The sequence below is a fragment of the Labeo rohita genome, chromosome 5, assembly GCF_022985175.1.
Source record: "Labeo rohita strain BAU-BD-2019 chromosome 5, IGBB_LRoh.1.0, whole genome shotgun sequence".
Lineage (NCBI taxonomy): Eukaryota > Metazoa > Chordata > Actinopteri > Cypriniformes > Cyprinidae > Labeo > Labeo rohita.
In genome coordinates, this window is record NC_066873.1 from 45,502,332 (window position 1) to 45,525,401 (window position 23,070).

Genomic DNA, 23,070 nt, shown 5'->3' on the forward strand with positions numbered 1-23,070 from the left:
AATAAAGTCGAAATATTACGAGAATAAAATCGAAATATTACGAGAATAAAGTCGAAATTTTTTGAGAATAAAGTCGAAATTTTTTGAGAATAAAGTCGAAATATTACGAGAATAAAGTCGAAATATTACGAGAATAAAGTCGAAATACTACGAGAATAAAGTCGAAATACTACGAGAATGAAGTCGAAATATTACGAGAATAAAGTCGGAATATTACGAGAATAAAATCGAAATACTACGAGAATAAAGTCAAAATATTACGAGAATAAAGTCGAAATATTACGAGAATAAAGTCAAAATATTACAAGAATATAATGAATTAATTCTCCTAATTTTGACTTTATTCTCAAAACATTTTGACATTATTCTCGTAATTTCAACTTTATTTTCAAAATATTTAGACTTTATTCTTGTCATATTTTGACTTTATTCTTACAATATTTCAGCTTTATTCTCATAATATTTCAACTTTATTCTCAAAATATTATGACTTTAATCTCGTAATCTTAATTTTTTAAATTTTTTAACGTGGCACTAAAACGCCATCATATTATGTTTAGTAACATTTATTTATTACTTTGTTTATTTAGTTTTTGTTATTTCAGTACTTCAAGTTAACTAAACAAAAATGAGAACTAGAAACTAACTGAAAAAAGTTACATTTTTTATATTTTATTTCATTTATGTAAACTTTTTTTTTTTTTTTTTTAAAGTAACAAAGATGTTTTTATGGTTTTCGTTTTAGTTGACAATAGTAATCCTGTTTAAAAGCTGGTTTGTGATTTGTTAAAATAACTTTTTTGAAGAAAATTAAAAAAATTTTTCCCCTCAGTACATTCATACGTTCAAACTCAGTGAGGATGAACTCTTTGACCCAGTCTTTTAGATTCATTCTTGTTTGTTTGTACCTGCGTTATAATCGGAGGCCGATGAAACAACGCATTCCAGCGTCACGTCCGGGCCTGTTTGTGGCTTTTGTTTCCCGTTAAATATTTTCCATCAGCGTTTCAGAAACTGGTGAAGGATCTGCGCTGGCCTCCACATTCCTCCGGAGTGTGTTTTCATGACAGTTCATATGTGTGTGTGTGTGTGTGTGTGTGTGTGTGTGCAGTGAGCAGTGTATCGAGGCGTATGAGCTGCTGTTGGCGCTGGCCGAGAGTGAACAGAGTCTGGTTTTGGGTCAGTTCAGAGCCGCTGGAGTCAGTGCTGTGGGTAAGAGACATGCACACACATCTAAATCAGGACGTCCCATAGACTTCTGTTGTTTTTATATACACATAGTTATAAACACATAACCAAGGAATTCACAAGCTTTTTCATCAACGGACCCCATTTTGCTCAATTTATTGAATGCCCACGGAAATTCATTTGAATATTTCAATAATTTTACAACACATTTGCATGTTAACAGTTCTGTGATATCATGTCAGTTAATAGTCACGTGACATGCAGGTAAACAAATAAAATATATTTTTTAAATATAGTACAAATAAACAAGTACAAAAAAATGTATAAATATTAAATAAATATTTTAAAAAAATGTAATATTTTTTTATATTTTTTTGAATATATATTTTAATTAAAAATGAAAGAAAAATGTAATTAAATAAAATGTAACCATTCTTATTATTTTTGGGGAAACAAAAAACTGGTTTACTGTTCAAATGGAAGAAAAATTGTGTGGCATTCCTAAAAAAAACACTGATACTAATATTATTGTTGCTTTTTCTACTATATTTCTACTATTCGATACAGTATTATATTTCTGTCACAATTTCTTCAAATAAATAAACTTTTTTTTTTAAATAGTAATAAATAGTATAAACCCCTTTCTGAAACACTTATAAACCAGGGTCTTATGAAATCATTTTTTTTCCTCTTTAAATGGTTACATTAAATTTTAGTACTAAAAAAGCATGTCTAAATCATTTAAATTGAGAAACCTTAACAATTTAATAATTTATTAAACATTTTACAATAATGCAGCCCTATTAAATGTTTTTTTTTTTCAGAATTCTGTTTTATTTTTCCCAAATTCTGTTTTTCGTTTAATTTTTCTGGATTCCATTTTAATGGTTTAATTAAATTTTAGTTATCATCAAAAAACATGTTTAATCAATTTCTAAAATTTCATAAAAAATTATAAAAATTCATCAATTTAATACATTATTAACTTTATATTAAATTTTGGTTTCAATGTTTTGTATTAAATTTAACTTTTGTATTAATCATCAAAAAGCATGTTTAATCAGTTGAATTCCTAAAACTTCTTCAATTTAATACATTATTACCTTTTTTAAAGTGATATTGGCCCAATAAATGTTTTATTTTTTCAGGAATTTTGTGTTGTGTGTTTTAATTTTTCTGGATTTATTATTTAATACAAATTTATTATCGAAAGTGGTAGTAATCAAATAGTTGCATAAAACGTTAACAATTTAATCCATTTTTAAAAATGCAATTAAATAAAAGTGTAACAATTCCTTTTGTTTTTTGGGAAACAAAAAACTGATTTACTGTTCAAATGGAAGAACAATTGTGTGGCATTCCTTAAAAAATGTTGATACTAATATTATCATTGCTTTTGCTACTATATTTCTACTAATCTATATTGTATTATATTTCTGTCACAATTTCTTCAAGTTAAACCAAGACAAAACTGTGCAGAGACCTACAGAATATGCAGACTTCATATTAAACTTCATTCATATTTCATCAATTTTACAATACGATTTACTGTTTATTTCTGTGAAGCTGAATAGTAAAGCGCTATAGAGATAAATATGACTTGACACTTCATTCGTCTCTCCTTCATCCTCTCTGTTCTCCTCGTGAGCTTTGAGCATCATTTAATATCCTGGTTTTGGAGCGCTTCATTAACGGCTCATGAGTTATTAGTGTAATTAGTTTCTGAACACATCCTCAGCGCTGCTGGAGAAATGACAAATAAATTATTCAACAAAACCGTGTGAATTGAGCATGTCAGCATCCACAGAATCTCTGCCAGATTTCCACACAATAATTTATTTCCAAATATTATCTTTGATTATTTTCTTTTCATTATAATTGCATTTGGAAAGAGTTTTGCATAAATGTTTAAATTAATTACTAAACGTAGCGTTTTAATTAGATCATGTTTTCAGCTGAGAGTGTAGTACTTTCAGCTGCGATTAACATATTTTACCATATATTTACATCTGCTCATAGAGTCACAATGAATTTTCCTCACAAAAATTATGACAAATGTATTAGTATGTATTTAGTCGAGCTGTGGTATTACATTTAGTGAATACTGTGCTATATGAATATGCTGATCATTCGGATACAGTATTTTTATGAGGTTATGTCATATTGTGATGGCAGGAGAGCAGGCGGGTGAAGAGAGCATCACACAGATCTTGAAGAAAGCTCACGACAGCAGAAAGACGGCAGAAAACGCCGCTAAAGACCTTCTGACGCGACTGGACGGCAGCTGCGGCGCTGCGTTTGCTGTTACCGGCTGCAGCGTTCAACCCTGGGAAAGTCTCTCATCCAACAGCCACACCAGGTGAGAGTGTGTTTATATATATATATAGATTGGGATCAGTAAGACTTGTAATGTTTATAAAGGGGTCATCGGATGCCAAGTTGATATGATTCTTTAGGGTCTTAATGAAAAGTCTCTAATATACTTTGGTTAAAAATTCTCAATGGTTGTGTAAAACAACACCCTTCTTACCTTGCCAAAATCAGCTCATCTCATTTTAAGGGGTTGTTCCTTTAAATGTTAATGAGCTCTGCTCGCCCCGCCCCTCTCTACTCTCTGTAGAGTGACGAGCCTGTTTACTTTAGCCGGATTTAGTGCGTTTAGCCGCGAAACATGCTAACTAGCACATTATTAGGAAAGGTGATTGCAGAGATTCATAAAAAAACACTTATACTCACTTCTGCTGTAAGTGAAGCTGGATCATGAATGATTTGTGCAAACTAGGGGTGTGCAAAGCAGCCGGTATTTGTATCTGTATTTGTATTTGTTGAGGGGAGAAAAGTATTTGTATTTGTATTTGTATTCGAGTAAAATTCAAAATAGGCGTAAAAATCCAGTTTTTTTGCGTTACACTTCTGCACACTTTTTTTGGCTGGTGGAGGACCAAGAGATCTCAGCAGCAGCCACACTCTTTTCTATTTGGTTGCCCAAATCCATGTGAGGAGTTCCAACTAAGTTAATGAGTGACGGGAAGCTATGCTAAGGTGAACTGGGGAGTCGCTCTCTAAACGTGGGGTATTAAAATTGCTTTTGAATGTGCGCGCGCGCGTTTTACTTTCGGTTTAGTTTTAACGATGGCGCGAAACTCTCTGCGGTGCTGAGCGTGCATTCCACAATACAAGACATTAATTTAACAAAACTATTCAAGTGGTGGGACACAAACGGGATTTTGAAAAGTGTGTCCCCAGTGGAAATTACGCCCCTGCGTGAGTGGAGTTATCATTTGATGTGAATGTATGCCAGAATGTGCGCTGTAGCACAAAATATAGTATATTTCTTCAAAAGCAGATTGTGGAGACATTTTAATTGTCCACAATCAAAAATCGTCATATCACACACCCCTAATTGCAATGTAGTTTGTACAAATCTGGAACAGAGGTTGGTTAAGAGAGAGAGAAAAAAACGGCCGGTTCCGAGTTTCAGCGGAGCAGTGTCAGTGACAGGGAGTGATTGACGGCTAATATCTAAAATCTGTTAAGAATGTAAAGATCAAGTTTAGTTAGTTATGTAATGTTGGAGAAAACGGCGAAACTGTCACTGTATCAGCTCACAGCGGTCTGGGCAGTAGTTCGGCTAGCGAAAGTTTTGTAAAGAAATAAAAACAAGTCGCACCGCAACGATTTCTCGCACTCGCACAAATGCTTCCAAATATATTTTGCGGTCGCGCAGATTAAATTTTGGGAGCATATGCCCTGCCCCCAACCCCTCCTGAATGTCACCCACTCACTCGCTCATGCGGGCATGCACTGCGATCTCATGAGGAAACGCAGCTTTTTGATATAAAGTTTTTCTTGTTCCCGAATACAAATATTTTTTTTAAGTATTTGTTCGAAATAAGTATTTGTAAAAACACGCTATTTGTGCCTTTCCGAATACCGTATTCGGGTTCGGCTCCACCCCTAGTGCAAACATAGACGCATTTATGTAGATCGGGAGGCGCATTCCCTTCACAGACAAACATAATCCACTGCATCTTCAGCGGCTCAGATGTCGGGAGTAAATGACGACCACTATGTTCATTATTACATCCAGCAACACAACACCTCAATCGCTCAATCTGAGATATTCTTGTCTAACTTACATCCCTGCTTCGGCATCGAAACAACGGAGGTCGGACTGTTACAGCTGATTTAGGGCGAGTCTAAGGTGAGACGGCGGCCTCTGTTGTTGTGAGAAAGGGTATGTTATTTTTACAGATTAATTAAAAACCACTGCATGGATTTTTATCATTATAGGGTAGATGTGTACATACACTGACAACACATTAATGTTCAAACAACATGAGAAGGTAAAATTTGCATCGGATTACTCCTTTAAAGAAGTCTCTTCTGCTCATTAAGGCTGCATTTATTTGATCAAAAATACAGAAAAAATCTATAATACTGCAAAATGTTATTACAATATAAAATAATGGTTGTTATTTTAATATACTTTAAAATATAATTTATTTCTGTGATGTGCAGCTGAATTTTCATCAGCTGTTACTCCAGTCTTAAGTGTCACATGATCCTTCAGAAATCATTCTAATATGCTGATTTATTATTAGAATTATCAATGTGGAAAGCACGTTTTTTGGAACCTGTGATTATTTTTTTCAAGATTCTTTGATGAATAACAGGTTTTAAAAGCATTTATTCAAAATATGAATCTTTTCTAACAATGTAAATCTATGCTATCACTTTTTATTAATTTAACACATCCTTGGTGTATAAATGTATTATTTTCTTTCAAAAAAAGAAAGAATAAAAATTCTGACCCCAAAATTTTGAACAGTAGTGTATATTGTTAGAAAATATTTCTATTTTAAATAAATTCTTTTTAACTTTTTTATTGATCTAAGAATACTGAAGAAAAAAAAAGTATCACAGGTTCCAAAAAAATATTTGGCAGCTCAACTGTTTTCAACACTGATAGTAAATCAGCATATTAGACACTAAATACTGGAGAAATGATACTGAAAAATTCAGCTTTGATCACAGAAATAAATTTGATTTTTAATGTATATTAAAACAGAAGAATGCTGTTTTACATCATAATAATATTTAACAATATAAACATTTTTTTTCGGTAATTTTGATCAAATAAACACAGCCTTGATGAGCTTTAGAAAGTTATTTAAAAATACATAAAAAAATCTTACTGATCCCAAACTTTTGACCAGCTGTGTTTGTGTGTGTGTGTGTGTGTATGTATGTATGTATATATATATATATATATATATATATAGATAGATAGATAGATAGATAGATATAGATAAATATAGATATAGATATTTCTATTTACATAGAAAGTTTACGGAAAGGTATATAGAAATTAATTAATTTATTAAATAATTACATAATAAAAATAAAATGTCACCAGGTGTAGCTGCAAATCATTATCATTTTAAGAATACAGTTATACAATTTATATGCAATTTAAAAAAAAAACAGGTGACATTGTATTTTTTATTAATTAATTTTATTTATTTTTTTATATATACATTTATTTTTTACATATTTATAAAAAAAGGTACAAATAATATATTTTAATATTATTTATTATTATAAATAATATTTTAATAAATATATAAATATATTTTTTCATTTATAAATATATTTATTTATTATATAAACAGTTGAAATAATTTGTTTTTTGGGGGGGATTTATACACAAACACACAGACACATACAAATATTTATATACACGCCAGGTGTTTACTAAAAAGGTGTAGGCTGTGATGTGTGTTAATACATTAATTAATAACTGAAAGATATTTATTAAAAATACAGTTAATTAAGGATAAACAAAGAAAGCCGTTGTGGACTCGAGCAGCTGTGAGTGTGTGATTCTGCAGATCTGGTTTTCATCTGTCTGACGGTTTGTACGTGGTTCTGGTCCAGCGGTTGCCCATGACAACACACTCTCATCCGCACTGCTCTCTCTCTCTCTCTCTGTGTGTGTGTGTGTGTGTGTGTGTGGTTTCCCATGAGCTTTCATTGAGATTCACTACTGCACAAACATCCATCCGACCGGCGTCTGTCTCACACTGTCCTGATGCTGCAGACGTCAGTCACACAAACACTGTATATATGTTTCCAAACATGATCGTTCTCATCATTCATGTCAGTAACTGATATTAGAAAATCTTCTCCAGGGCCCCAAAACACTCTCAGACCCCAGAGGGTTAATTTTGGTATCTTTGAGGATCGATTTTAAGATGATGGTGTTGATCTTCAGATGACAGATGTTTGTATGGTTCAGTCTCGCTGATGAATGTTTGTTATGTATGTGTGCATGAGTTCAGCAGTGTGTTAAAATATGTATTTCAGTATTTCTCACAGCTAGAATGGAGGTTAAAAGGCAGAAATGACAGACAGACTGACAGACAATGGATTATTGCAGACAGTCTCATATTGTATCTCACCACCCACCAGGTACACACTCACACACACTCTCACACACACACACACACACACACACACACACACACAGGCGTTTATTGCATGTGACAGTAGGAGGGCGAGTGAATTGCGCTGATGTCTCGTGTAATTCGTCAGGCTGCTGCACATTTCATTATTAGAAATGAAAAATAAATGATCCCTGCAGTAACCATTTCATGGCTGTTGTTTATGAATTTATTAAATATTTTGTTTATTTCCAATAAATAACAAATTAATAGCATTTAATAACATGTATTGTATTTAGCTAATAATAAAGCTATTGCTTTGTAATTATTTTTATTTAATTTTTTTTTTAATTGGTTTTTAATTGAGTTTTTCATTTTTTTATCATTTTTTTTATTACTGTAGATTGATTTTATAAGTGGAATATACTTTATTTATATATTTTTAAATATATTTAGGGTTTTTAGGTTATTTTCTGGGAACTACATTGCAAAAAAAAGTTTTTCAGTGTGAAAAGACATAAAAACCAAGACTTTCAGAGTGTTTTACTGTTAGAAAATACTATTTCAATCTTTTTTTTTTTTTTTTTTTTTTTTTTTTTTTTTTGTATATACAGCTATGGAAAAAAATCTACTTTAGAGAATGCTCAGTTTCTCTGTATTTACTTGAGTTACTACCTATGGGTTGGACTAAAATGTTAATTTTTTTTATTCTATAAAGGTCTGATAACGTTTCTTCCAAATTTCAAATAAAAATAGTCACTTTAGATCTTTGGATCTTTCTATTCATCAGAAAATCCTGAAAAAAAATACTCAGCTGTTTTAAATATTGATAATAATAATAATAATAATAATAAAATGTTTCTTGAGCAGAAAAAAATCAGCATATTAGAATGATTTCTGAAGGATCATGTGACACTGAAGACTGGAGTAATGATGCTGAAAATTCAGCTGCGCATCACAGAAATAAATTGCATTTAAAAATATATTCAAATAGAAAGTAGTTACTTTAATAACTTTAAGTTATATTTCACAATTTTTCTGCTTCTGCTGTATTGGATCACATAAATACAGGCTTATATATTCTTCCAAATATCAAATAAAAGTAGTCACTTTAGAGCATTTTCTTTCTTTTTTTTCTTTTTTTTTACAAAATTACAATTGGTCAAAATATCGAATGTTTTTATTCACTGTGATTAAAAGTTAAAACATTAAAAGTTATTTGAAAGTTAAAACATTGGTAATGTGTTGTCTAAAAATGGAATGTAAAGATTTCTGAAAATATGGCATATTTGTTATTTTGATTTTAAAGTACAACATTTTAAATAAAAATGGGAAGAAATGTCATCAGCAGTTTACAGAATAAAAAAGCAAAAATTACGTTTCACTCAAACACAACTATAAATTGTATAATATTGTTATAAAATTGTACAATCACATAAAATTGTATTTTGAAATATTTTTGCTATTTAAAATGTTTTCTCTATTTGAATATATTTTAAAATGTAATTTATTCCTGTGATTTCAAAGGAATCATTACTCCAGTCTTCAGTGTCACATGATCCTTCAGAAATCATTCTAATATTCTGATTTGCTGCTCAAAAAAAACATTTATTATTATTATTACGTTGAAAACACAGAGTAGAATTTTTTTCTGGTTTCTTTGATGAATAGAAATCTGAAATCTTTTGTAACATTATCATCACTTTCAATCAGTTTAAAGCATCTTTGCTAAATAAATCCATTCATTTCTATCATTTCTTCCCCTTTGAAGCTGACTCCAAGCTTTTTAATGATAAGGTGTATAATTTTACAAAAGCTTTTGTTTCAGATAAATGCTGATCTTTGGATCTTTCTATTCATCAAAGAATCCTGAAAAAAAAAATTACTCAGCTGATTTAAAATATTGATAGTAGTAGTAATAATAATAATAATAATAAATGTTTCTTGAGCAGAAAAATCAGCATATTAGAATGATTTCTGAAGGATCATGTGACACTGAAGACTGGGGTAATAATGCTGAAAATTCAGCTTTGATCAAAGGAATAAATTACATTTTTAAATATATTCAAATAGAAAACAGTTATTTTAAATTATAAAAATATTTCACAATTTTACTGCTTTTGCTGTATTTTTGATCAAAAAAAAATCCAGGCTTGGTGAGCAGAAGAGACTTCTTTAAAAAACATTAATAAACCTACTGTCCAAAACCTCATATGTATAACATACATAATTTTATTTTATTTTTTTAATTGTCATTTTTTATTTTTTAAGCTAATACTAAAGCTTTTATTGACGACAGCAGTATCCATAAATGTGGCCTGTGTTGTGATCCGTCTGTTTTTGCTGAGTTTTTTCTGGATGATGATCCTGCAGTGAACGGATGGGATTTCAGCCTCATTGCTGCTTCTCAAATAACCACACATTGATTTATTTTTTTGATTTATTTATTTTTTTTCCTTTCTCCTCCATTCAGCGTCTCTGAAGCGCTGCCTCTCACTGCGAGCTGACAGACGAGGAGAAATGGAGCCGATCTCCTGCGTTTGCTCCTGTTCTCCAGTGTTTGAGCGTCAGATTTACTCTGATGCTCTTATTGAGTTTTAATGAGACAGGTGTTGAGTTTCCAGGTTTCATTGTTTTACTGCGGTAATCTGGTCCTGCTCATTGAAGTGTGTAAATGATTATGAACGTCTCTGTTGATGATGTTCATCAGCGTTAGACCTGAGATTGTTCTGCTCCACGAGGAACAAATGAGACCAGAGTTTATAATGACTGACAGACCTCAAGATTATAGGAGAGAGTGTGTGTGTGTGTGTGTGTGTGGTTCTGTGCAGATGGAGATAATTGTGATTGCCATTGTAATTAGGGGCCATGTTAATTGAGGTAGGGAGATTCATTTAGAGTCGTTTTCACGCTTCATTGTGATTGTGTTCGGTCTCGTTCACACTGACGATGATTAAAGCGCTGGAGTCACAGAGTCTGTGCAGCGTCGCATCAACAGCGTTTTCTCATAATCGTGTCAACAACTCTGATTAAAAGAACTTTGTCCTGGTAATTAAAAAGTAATAAAAAAAATAATAGCTCTTGCTGTTAATTTCAAATAAAATGTAAAATATAAAAAGTGAAATCAACATCTCTGGTTAAAAATGTATGATGGGCCGACACTTTGTCCTGGTTTAATTAGAAAAATAAATAAATTAAAATAAAATAAAATAGAAAATAATAATAGCTCTTATTAAATTAAATTATGAATTACTCTTAATAATTACTCTTATTGTTATTTAAATAATTCTAAACATTTATTGTAAATATAATTAATTATTATTATTATTACAAATAATTATAAAATATGGTATAAAATTAATAATAATTACTCTTATTATTAGTTAAATAATTATAAGCATTAATTAAAAAAAAATGTTTAAAAGTAAGTATAAAAACATTATAACAGTACTAATAATAATTAAATAAAATTAAAATATATATATTTTTATTTTAACTTATTATTCAATATTTTCATTTATTTTTTTATTATTCAATTTCAATATTTTGTATTTTTAGTAAGTGTTTTATTTGTATTATTTTAAAATATTTTATTTAATTGAATGTAGTTTTATTATAATATTATCAATACATGTAAATTGTTAATATTATTATTTTTTTAATAGTTTCATAATTCTATAATTCTTGTCATTTTAATTTAATCTGTTTCAAATAAATGTTTATTTTTAATGTTTTTGATGTTTTGTTTAAACCTTTTTATTTATTAGGTCATTAATTAATTGATTTATTTTATTTTATTTTTGTTATACTATTATTAATATTTTTAATACATGTAGATTTTTAATATTATTAATATTTTCATAATCCTCAAATGTTTGTTGTTTAAAAACTATTTAATTGGTTTTTAAATGAATGTTTAAAGTTTTAGTGTTTTGTATTTTAAAATAATCTAAATATTATTTCAAAAATATTTAATATTATTCATAATTTTGTTATTGTGTTGTTATACATTATTTGTATAATACATTTTATAATTATTTTGTAATAACAATTACTCTTATTGTTATTGAAATCATTATTTAAAAAAATAATTTCTTAACAACGTCAAAAATGTTAACATTTATTGTAAAAAGCAATAATTACTCTTCTTAAAAATAATAAATGTACTGTACAAAATAATTGTAATTACGCTTCTTATTAACTTAATTATAGAAATGTATTATACAAATAATATAATAATAATTAGAATAGAAATTATTTGTACAATAAATTTTAGAATATTTTGTAATAAAGTCGTTATTGTTTATTTTTATTTTAAAATTATACGCGGCTTTCATCGCATTTATTAATCAATAATAACAATAATTATTAGAATCATAATAATGCATTTTAATTATAAAATTATAAGATAAATAATTATTTAATAATACATTATTAAAACTTGAAAGTAGCTAAATAATAACATGGAGACAAAAAATATTTGAGTAAAAATATTTGCCAAATACACAGTTTCATGGTTGGTAAGAATAAAAAAAAAAAAAAATTAAAAAGTTTTATGGTTATAGCGATAACATTTTTCTTTTAATATACTTTTAATATAGACTCAATACACAAAAAAAATGATTTGTGGGGCCTGAGTGAGTTTTTGTAGTTTAATGTGTGTGTATGAGTGAAACTTCGCTGGTTTACCTGTCTCACCTGTGTGTGTGTTTCAGCACCACCAGCTCGACGGCCAGCAGCTGTGACACGGATTTCTCGAAAGACGACGAGCAGCGTCTGAAGGACTACGTGCAGCAGCTGAAGAACGACCGGGCCGCCGTCAAACTGACCATGCTGGAGCTGGAGAGCGTCCACATCGACCCGCTCAGCTACGACGTCAAACCGCGCGGCGACTCGCAGAGACTCGACCTGGAGAACGCCGTGCTCATGCAGGAGCTCATGGCCATGAAGGTACCACCGACAAACACACGATTCATCTGCTGATACAGTCACCGATATAATGGAGCTTCAGTGAAGTCGTTTCTCCATGTTTGATTCTCTCAGCGTCTCTTTCTGTCAGTTTGATCTGCTGTCGTCTGTTTTCTCGTCTTTGATCCGTCACTGACCTTCAGCTTTGACGTTCAGAGCGGCGGCGCGTGTGAAACGTGAGATCCGATCGGACACGGCGAGAGATGATTTAGATATGAGCGACATTTCTACAGAAACTGACACCAGATCAGTCTAAAACACTCAAAGAATAAATGACCTTCAGAGAGTCACTGTGATTCACATCTAATAGAATGTGGCAGAAACTTTAGGTCTGAAAATACAAATACACTTTCAGTGTGAGATCAGCACTATTTTATTAAAGTTAACATTTCAATAATGATCAACACATTCACATATTTACATCTTTGACGTCAAGTAATGATCAGATGGCATGCTGGTAAAAAAATAAAAGATTTAATCTTTTTTTTAGTAATTATTTTAGTTTTATTTTTTCAGTTTATTTCAAATTAGATATTAATTTTTATTCAAAATGTATTCAAATAGTTTATATTTTTTTGTACATTTTTTAGATTTATTTAGATTTTTGTATTTGTTTTTATTTTAATTTATTTCAAATAAACTAGCATATTTTAGTGTTTTGTTATTATTTTTTATTTTTACTTTTTAAAATTTATTTATAATAAATATTTTGTATTTTTTAGTGCTTTATTTTGATTGTTTTTATTATCTTTTATTTTATTACAATGTTTAATTAAAAAAATATTTTAATTTATCATTCAATATTTAATTTTTTTATTATTCAATTTCAATATCAGTATATTGTTTTTTGTTTTATTTTTATTTATTGAAGTCTTTATTTTAATTAATTCATATATTTTAATTTATTAATATTATTCTTTTCAATACATGTAGATTTTTATTATTAATGATATTTGTCATATTTTCATAATTCTTTTAAAGTAAGCATTTTATTTTTGTTATTGTAAATTTTTTTGATTTATTTAGATTTTTGTATTGGTTTTTATTTTAATTTATTTCAAATAAACAAAAAATAAATAAATGTTTTAGTGTTTTGTTATTTTTTTTTTATTTTTACTTTTTAAAATTTATTTAAAATAAATATTTTGTATTTTTAGTGTTTTTTATTTGTTTTATTACAGTTTTTATATAAAAAATATTTTAATTTATTATTCAATAATTTCTTTTTTTATTATTCAATATCAATATATTGTTTTTGTTTTATTTTTATTTATAAAAATCTTTAATTAATATATTTTAATTTATTAATATTAATATTCTTAATACATGTAGATTTTTAATATTAATAATATTTTTCATATTTTCATAATTCTCTATTTGTTGTCTTTTAAAACTTTATTTTGTTTCAGATAAATGTTTAATATTTTTAGTGTTTTTTATTATTTTTAAATATTTGTAATTCATTTAGTTTAATTTATTTTGTATTATACTATTATTACGTTTATTATACTATTATACATTTTTAATATTTTTCATATTTTCATAAATCTCTCAGTTTTGTCATATTAACTATTTACTATTTAATCTGTTTCAAATAGATTTTAATATTATAGAGTTTAAAAGGATCTAAATATTATTTCAAAAATATTTAATATTGTTCACATTTCATTTTTAAAAATGAAAACAATTGTATTTTAGTAAGTGTTTTATTTTCAGTTGTTTGAATTTTAAAATATTAATTTTTTAAAATGAAATGTGAAGCTGTAGGTCACAGGTGTGTGTGTGTGTGTGTGTGTGTTCAGGAGGAGATGGCGGAGCTGAAGGCTCAGTTGTATCTGCTGGAGAAAGAGAAGAAAGCTCTGGAGCTGAAGCTGAGCACGCGGGAGGCTCAGGAACAGGCCTATCTGGTGCACATCGAGCATCTCAAGTCTGAGGTGGAGGAACATCAGGAACAGAGACGCCGATCGCTGAACTCCACCGGCAGCAGCGCTGGAGCCAAAGACAAGAGCGGGAAGGTGAAGTACATACAATACAATATACTGACAGGCGTCTCTTCACACATTTATATGCTAATGTGTGGATATTGCATCAAAATCCTAAATGGAAATACCAGAATACAAATACATTTTCACTAGTGGATTATTGAATACTAAGTATTTTTAGTGGAAATTTTAAGGAAGCATTGTTTAAAATCATAAGATCTGTGCACATCTCATCTGCTAGCACTTATCTTTATTAAAAATTATGAAATATTATGATTAATGTCATGCAAATTAGTGTTACTGAGATACTATTATAGTTTTCATATTTTTTAATTACATTTTTTTTTTTTTTTTGGATTGACTAGATTTTGTTTTTACTGAAATAATATGTCTGTTTTAGTTCTTAATTTTGGTTTTAGTTATATTAATACTTCAACTTAAACTAAATGAAAATGAGAAATTTTGCCTTTGCATCTAGCTGAAATGCAATATTTTTTCTTTTTGAGGGTAATTCATTTTTAATTCATTTTGATTTTAATAATTTTATCTTTTTATTCTTTTTTTCATTATTTATTTTCATTTGCCTTTTTATGCATTAAGGTTTTCATTTAATATTTATTTTTTTGGTTGTTTTTTTTATATTTGTATTTAACTTTAATTAATATTTATTTCAGATTTAGTTTTCAGTGCTTGAGGAAATAAATTAGAAACTTATTTCAGTTAGTTAAATATATAAAGAGGTCGTAATTTCTTTAATTTAAGGAAATATTTTAAATTACCTTTTATTTTTTATATTTAAGTTTAAATGTTTTATTTTAAGTTTTGCTTTAAATTTTAGTACGTTTTTACATTTTAGCAATTTAGTAATGTGCTTTGGTCATTTTTTATTTCAATTTTTATTGGGATTTTTTTATTTATTTTTATTTTTCTGTTTAGTTTTTTATTTATTTTTATTTCAGTTATATTTCTGTTTTAATTTTTAAGGGTTTTTTATGTTGACATTTTTTCTAATATTTATATTTTTAGTTTATTTGTCATTTTTATTGATCATCAATTTTTAAATTTTACTAATTTAATAATGTGCTTTGGTCATTTTTTTATTTTTACTTTTCAAATTAGTTTTTATTATTATTTTTATTTCAGTTTTAATTTTTGTTAAGAGTTTTTATGTTGGCTTTGTTTTTCTAATATTTATATTTTGTGTTTTTGTCACTTTTATTGATAAAATAAATGTTTAAATTTTAGTCATTTAGTAATGTGCTTTGGTCATTTTTTTATTTTAATTTTTATTGTTTTTTTTTTAATAATTCGTGTATTTTTCTTTTTATTATTAGTCGTTTATATATATATATTTCTGTTTAGCCTTTTTTTCCAAGTAACTAAGTTTTTGAGTTACTACTTTCAGTTTCTGATGTATTCAAGGATTTAAGTTTTTCATATAATACTTAATTGTGTTTGTCTTTGTTTTTTGTGTAGTTTTAGTATGTTTAGCACTTCAACTGCTGAACTGTTTTTGAAGTTTAGCTTTAATTCACCTCTTTGGATGTGGAGAGGACTTTTTTTAAGCTCTGAAAGTTGCAGGACTGATGCACGTTTGAAAGGATTTGAGCAAAACGAGATCCATAAATGTGTAATATGTGATTTGTGCAGGAGTCTGGAGATTCTCCAGCGATCAGTCTGTCTGACCTGAGGAGTCTGAACGACAGCGACCTCGCGGCGGAGCTCACCAGCGCCCTCAGGAGGTCAGTCACTCTTAACCCTGACAGCAAATAATAGTCAGAAAAATCTGTTTTGAAATGCTTATGTAGATATATATGTGAATAGGGAGGGAAAAAACAGCTCTATTTTTATCAAAGACTCAAACTGAGTATATATATTTAACTTGGTGCAGATGCTGATATTTTTATGATATTTGTCTATTTTGTTTCTTTGTTTATTTTTATTTTAGTTTTAATTTTTGTTAAGTGTTTTTTATGTTGACATTTTTTTAAATATGTATATTTTAGGTGTATTCGTCATTTGTATTGATGATAAAATTTATATTTTTAATTTTAGTAATTTAGTAATGTGCTTTGGTCATTTTTCTACTTAGTTTTTCATTTATTTTTATTTCAGTTTTAATTTTTGTTAAGGGTTTTTTATGTTGACCTTTTTTCTAATATTTATATTTTTAGTGTATTTGTCACTTTTATTGATAATCAATTTTTACATTTTAATAATTTAATAATGTGCTTTGGTCATTTTTTATTTTTACTTTTCTATTTAGTTTTTTATTTATTTTTGTTTCAGTTTTAATTTTTGTTAAGGATTTTAATGTTGATGTTTTTTCTAATATTTATATTTTGTATTTTTGTCATTTTTATTGATAATAAATGTTTTAGTAATTTAGTTTTTCAAGGGTTTTTTATGTTGACATTTTTTCTAATATTTATATTTTAGGTGTATTTGTCATTTGTGTTGATGATAAAATATATTTTTTAATTTTAGTAATTTAGTAATGTGCTTTGGTCATTTTTAATTTTTATTTTTCTATTTAGTTTTTTATTTATTTTTATTTCATTTGTATTTAGTTTTCATTTTCAAGGGTTTTTTTATGTTGACTTTTTTCTAATATATATATTTTAAGTGTATTTGTCATTTTTATTGATAATAAAATACTTTTTTAATTTTAGTAATTTAGTAATGTGCTTTGGTCATTTTTTTATTTTTATTTTTCTATTTAGCTTTTTGTTTATTTTTTTCTCAGTTTTAATTTTTGTTAAGGGTTTTTTATGTTGATTTTTTTTTTTTTTATATTTATATTTTAAGTGTGTTTGTCATTTTTATTGATAATAAAATATTTTTTTTAATTTTATATTTCATTTAGTAATGTGCTTTGGTCATTTTTTTATTTTTATTTTTCTATTTCGTTTTTTTATTTATTTTTATTTCAGTTTTATTTAAGTTTTAATTTTTGTTAAGGGTTTTTTATGTTGACTGTTTTGTAAGTGTATTTGTAATTTTTATTAATAATAAAATACATTTTTAATTTTAGTAATTTAGTAATGTGCTTTGGTCATTTTTAATTTTTTAATTTTTCTATTTAGTTTTTTGTTTATTTTTAGTTCAGTTTTAATTTTTGTTTTATATATATATATATATATATATATATATATATAAATATATATATATATTTCTGTTTAGTAATTTACTGCTTCAACTTAATTTTCTAAACATAAATATATATCTGTATATTGACATGCTTATGTGGATATATTTTTTTGTTGAGTATCATATTTGAAGATTTAGGCTTTTATGGCTCATATAGTCTGATATTTTGAGAATACAGAAGAAAAACAGCTCAAATTTGTTCAGAGACTCAAACAGCAAAAATACGCAATTTGGTGCAGATGCTGATATTTATATGAGCAAAAAGTTATTCTTATATGTACTTCAGTGTAGATTTGACAGCATGAAGACATTGTAACTCAACATGTTGTTGTTTTGTTTAGAGAAATAAACGTGTGTGTGTGTGTGTGTGTGTGTGTGTGTGTGTGTGTGTGTGTGTGTGTGTGTGTGTGTTGCAGAGAGAAGAAGCTGAAGGGTCGTGTTCAGGAGTTGGTGGCGGCGTTAGAAAGACTCACTAAGAGCAGCGAAGTCAGACATCAGCAGTCGGCCGAGTTCGTCAACGACCTTAAACGAGCCAACAGGTACCAAACACACACAAACCGCTCACATGTTTGATTTGATCTGAAAACATCATCATAACAGGATTCAGTGGATCTTTAGATGTTTGTGCATCATTTTCCATGTTCGGCTGATTGTCGCCCCCTGCCGGTGGCGGTGCAGCATCACTCTGTGTTTAATGCAGGAGCTGCTAATAATGCTGCTCCAGTGCAAACCAGAATCACAAGGTTCAGAAATCACCGTCACCAAAGTCATTAATGCTGTGCTGTTGTTGCGCATGGGAAATTGCTGCCGAATAAATGTGTGTTTACCAGGGTTATTTTAGTGTTATTTCTATACTATTGTAGTATTCACTAATTTGAATTAGCTTTTACTATTTTGTTTTCATTTTATTTTTAGCTTCAGTGTAATTAATTTTGTGCTTTTGTCATTTTTATGTATTGTCTTTTTTCATATTTCTATTTAGCTTCATTTTTTAAATCTCAGTTTTAGTTTTAGTTTAATTTTAGAATTTCAAATTTAACTTATTTCAGTCGCCAAGGAAAATTACTACTGTTGTACTATTTTTGTTGTTTTGTTTTGTTTGTGTTGTTTTGTACCTAATATTTTTTATTTTGTTTTGCTAAGGTTAGGTTTGCTTTTGGTATATTTATTTATTTTTCTATTTAGCTATAGTATATATTTTTTCAGTCTACATTTTAGTTTTTTAAATTCAATGTTTTTAATCTGCTTATTTTATTTTATATGCTTTTGTCCTTTGTTTTTAAGGACAAATTTAGCCTAAATTTATATTTTTGTTGTAGTTTTAGTCTTTTTTTTTTTTTCTCTCTAAAAAAAAAAAAAGTTATATTTATTTGATGTGCTTTTGTCACTTTTATTCATTTTTTTAATATTTCTATTTAACTTTAATTTATTTTTATTTTTCTTACAGTTTTAGTCATTTTAGTACTTTGTTTTTAACATATTTCAGTTAGTTTGGCAATTGTTTTACATTTAAATTTTAATGTTAATTTATTATTGACTTTTGTCATTTTATTATTAATTTTTAATATTTCTGTTCAGCTTTTTTATTTTAGTTTTGTCTTATTTTAGTTAGCTGCCAAGGAAACTTTCTCATTTTAAATTTTTATTTATTTTAATTTTTTGCCTATTTATTTCACTTTTTTGCCTTTTCACCTACTGTTTATATTTTATGTTTTTTTTAAGCATTAATGTACTTTCATTTCACTTTTATTTTTAGTCATTTTAGTACCTTAATTTCAACTTATTTCAGTTAATTGCTGTGAAAATTAAGGGTTTTTTATGGTTAAGTTTTCCATCTAATATTGTATTTTATTTTATGTGCTTTTGTCAGTTTTGTTCATTTTTTATATTTCTATTTAGCTTTAATTTATTTTTATTTTTCTTATAGTTTCTTTGTCTTTAACATACTTTTCAGTTACTTAAGCAATTATTTTACATTTAAGTTTTAATGTTAATTTATGTTAATTTGTTATTGACTTTTGTCATTTTATTATTATTTTTTAATACTTCTGTTCAGCTTTTTTATTTTAGTTTTATCTTATTTTAGTTAGCTGCCAAGGAAACTGTTTTACCTATTTATTTAACTTTTTTGCCTTTTCACCTACTGTTTATTTTATTTTTTGTGCTTTTATCATTTTTATTTTTTATATATGGTTTTTTATTAAGCATTGATGCATTTTTAATTAAGTTTTTTATGCTTTTTCATCCAGTATTATATTTTATTTTATGTGCTTTTTTCTTTTTTTTTTTGTTTGTTTAAATGTAGCTTTAATTTCAATTTCTTCTTATAGTTTTAGTAATTTTAATAGTTTGTCTTTAAAATATTTCAGTTAGTTGCCAAGACAGTTGTTTTACATTTAAGTTTTTATTAAAGAATGTATTTAATATTTATGTTAATTAGTTATTGACTTTTGTCATTTTATTATTTTTTTTTAATACTTCTGTTTTTAATTTTTCTTTTTTTTACCTATTTATTTTACCTTTTTTTGCCTCTTCACCTACTGTTTATTTTATTTTTTGTGCTTTTATCATTTTTATTTTTTATTAAGCATTGATGCATTTTTAATTAAGTTTTTTATGCTTTTTCATCCAATATTATATTTTATTTTATGTGCTTTTTTCATTTTTATTTATTTTTTTTGTTTAAATGTAGCTTTAAATTTCAATTTCTTCTTATAGTTTTAGTAATTTTAGTAGTTTGTCTTTAAAATATTTCAGTCAGTTGCCAAGGCAATTGTTTTACATTTAAGTATTTATTAAAGAATGTATTTAATATTTATGTTAATTAGTTACTGACTTTTGTCATTTTATTATTATTTTTTAATACTTCTGTTTTTAATTTTTCTTTTTTTTACCTATTTATTTTTCCTTTTTTTTGCGTCTTCACCTACTGTTTATATTTTATTTTTTTGTGCTTTTATCATTTTTATTTTTATGTATGTTTTTATTAAGCATTAATGTATTTTTAATTAAGTTTTTTATATTATATTTTATTTGAGGGGCCTTTGTCATTTTTATTTATTTTTTATGTTTATATTTAGCTTTATATTTATATTTATTTCAGATTTAGTTTTTGTAATTTTAGTGCTTGATGAAATAAATTAGAGACTTATTTCTGGATTGAGGTGATGCTGTAAAAGTCAATTCATGCCAGTATGAGCGCAGTTTCATTCAGCATTTGCTGTGATTTTCTGAATCTGTGTTGTGTTTGTGTGTGTTGTGCTGCAGTAATCTGGTGGCGGCGTATGAGAAAGCCAAGAAGAAGCACCAGAACAAGCTGAAGAAGCTGGAGTCTCAGATGATGGCGATGGTGGAGCGACACGAGACGCAGGTGCGGATGCTCAAACAGCGCATCGCTCTTCTGGAGGAGGAGACGTCTCGACCGCACACCAACGAGACCTCGCTCTGAACCCGCCAAAAAGTGACGTTTGTGACTCTTATTACAGTATTTCACTGCAGATTCTTCCTCAGCAAACCTTCCGACCATCACCGTCTCTGCAAAACCACACAAACCTGTCATTCAGCACCTGTAGGACTTGGTTCTTCTGAGGAACACGAAAGAAGACGTTTCTCAGGATGTTCACGCTGCTCTTTTACACAACAGCGAAGTACAAAAATCATCAGACAAACACAAGTCAAGGCGTGAAACGGGCTCGTTTTGACAAGTATTAGACTGAGTTTATTTTATACGGTTTAGTTTTTCGATTTGTAATTACGAGTTCACAGTTTCTATGCTTTATTAGTCAAACCAGTGATTGTGATGAACACAAATCCTCATCATCATTCAGAATCTCATGAGAAAGTTCAGCAGCACAGACTCAAAGAGACTAACTAGTAGCTGGTTTTGTTCAATTATTATTTTTCATAATCATACAGTGTAGAGAAGTAGTTTTTGAGCAATAAACGAGAACAAGGTTTCCTTCATCTGTATACTCCATTTAATCGCTTTACACCACTAATGAACGTTCTGTCTTCATTTATTCCGTTTCTGTAAACACAGATTGTGGGCACATTGAGGCCTCGAATGATTAATATGAGATTATGAATTATGAATTTGTTAAAACACCACTTAGACCATTTTAATTGGCTAATGAGATGTTAAACAATCAGTAGAAGATCTGTAACACTTTACAATAAAGTCTCGTTTGTTAACATTAGTTAACTTTAATTAATTAACATGAATTAAAAACTAACAATATGTTTATTAAACTTTGTTCATCTTAGTTAATAAAAATGCAATTGTTAATTTTTAATGTTAGTGCATTATTGTCAAAAGATTCAACTTTTGATTTTATAATGTTAAAAAGAATGTTTAAATAAATTTTAACTAAATATTTTTCATTGCTAGTTTATACAAACTATTATAGCTAACTTATTTAACAAATGAAACCTTAGTGTAAAATGTATGACAGTGTTTTAGTGCCGTGTTAAAAATAAAAAAAAACTAAGATTGCAAGATTAAAGCTGTAATATTTTGAAAATAAAGACGAAATATTACGAAATTAAAATCTAAATATTTTGAGAATGAAGTCTGAATATTACAAGAATAAAATCAAAATATTACAAGAAATAGTCAGAATATTATGAGAATAAAATTGCAATATTTTGCAAATTCATTCGTAATATTTTAAGAAAAAAAATCTAAATATTCTGAGAATAAAGTCGAAATATTATGAGAAAGAAGTAAAAATATTACGAGAATAAAATCTAAATATTTCGAGAATAAAGTCAAAATATTTCAAGAATAAAATCAAAATATTTCGAGAATAAAGTCAAAATATTTTGCAAATTCATTCTAAATATTCTAAGAAAAAAATCTAAATATTCTAAGAAAAAAATCTAAATATTCTAAGAAAAAAATCTAAATATTCTGAGAATAAAGTAAATATTCTGAAAGTCGAGAATATTAAAATAATGGCTAAATAATAAAAAAATCTAAATATTTCGAAAATATTCCAAGAACAAAGTCAAAATATTACGAGAACAAAGTCGAAATATTACGAGAACAAAGTCGAAATATTACGAGAACAAAGTCGAAATATTACGAGAACAAAGTCGAAATATTACGAGAACAAAGTCGAAATATTACGAGAACAAAGTCGAAATATTACGAGAACAAAGTAGAAATATTACGAGAATAAAGTTGGAATATTTGGAGAATAAAGTTGGAATATTTTGAGAATAAAGTCAAAATATTTTGAGAATAAAGTAAAAATATCTGGAGAATAAAGTTGAAATATTTAGAGAATAAAGTCAAAATATTTTGAGAATAAAATCTTTACAAGTTGCGTCTCAAA

The 23,070-nt window shown here is 27.6% G+C and overlaps 1 protein-coding gene across 3 annotated transcripts in view; it reads left to right on the top strand.

Annotated features, from left to right (window-relative positions):
* Positions 1-22,656, top strand: part of mcc (MCC regulator of WNT signaling pathway) — a 112,328-nt gene extending 89,672 nt beyond the window's left edge. For all 3 annotated transcript variants that reach the window (XM_051110220.1, XM_051110221.1, XM_051110222.1), the window contains 7 exons: positions 1,112-1,212; positions 3,364-3,547; positions 12,350-12,584; positions 14,405-14,617; positions 16,235-16,326; positions 18,151-18,273; positions 21,002-22,656. In XM_051110220.1, coding sequence (XP_050966177.1) covers positions 1,112-1,212; positions 3,364-3,547; positions 12,350-12,584; positions 14,405-14,617; positions 16,235-16,326; positions 18,151-18,273; positions 21,002-21,182 — 1,129 coding nt within the window. In that variant the 3' untranslated portion in view covers positions 21,183-22,656. The remainder of the gene's footprint in view (positions 1-1,111; positions 1,213-3,363; positions 3,548-12,349; positions 12,585-14,404; positions 14,618-16,234; positions 16,327-18,150; positions 18,274-21,001) is intronic.
* The last annotated feature ends 414 nt before the right edge of the window (positions 22,657-23,070 follow it).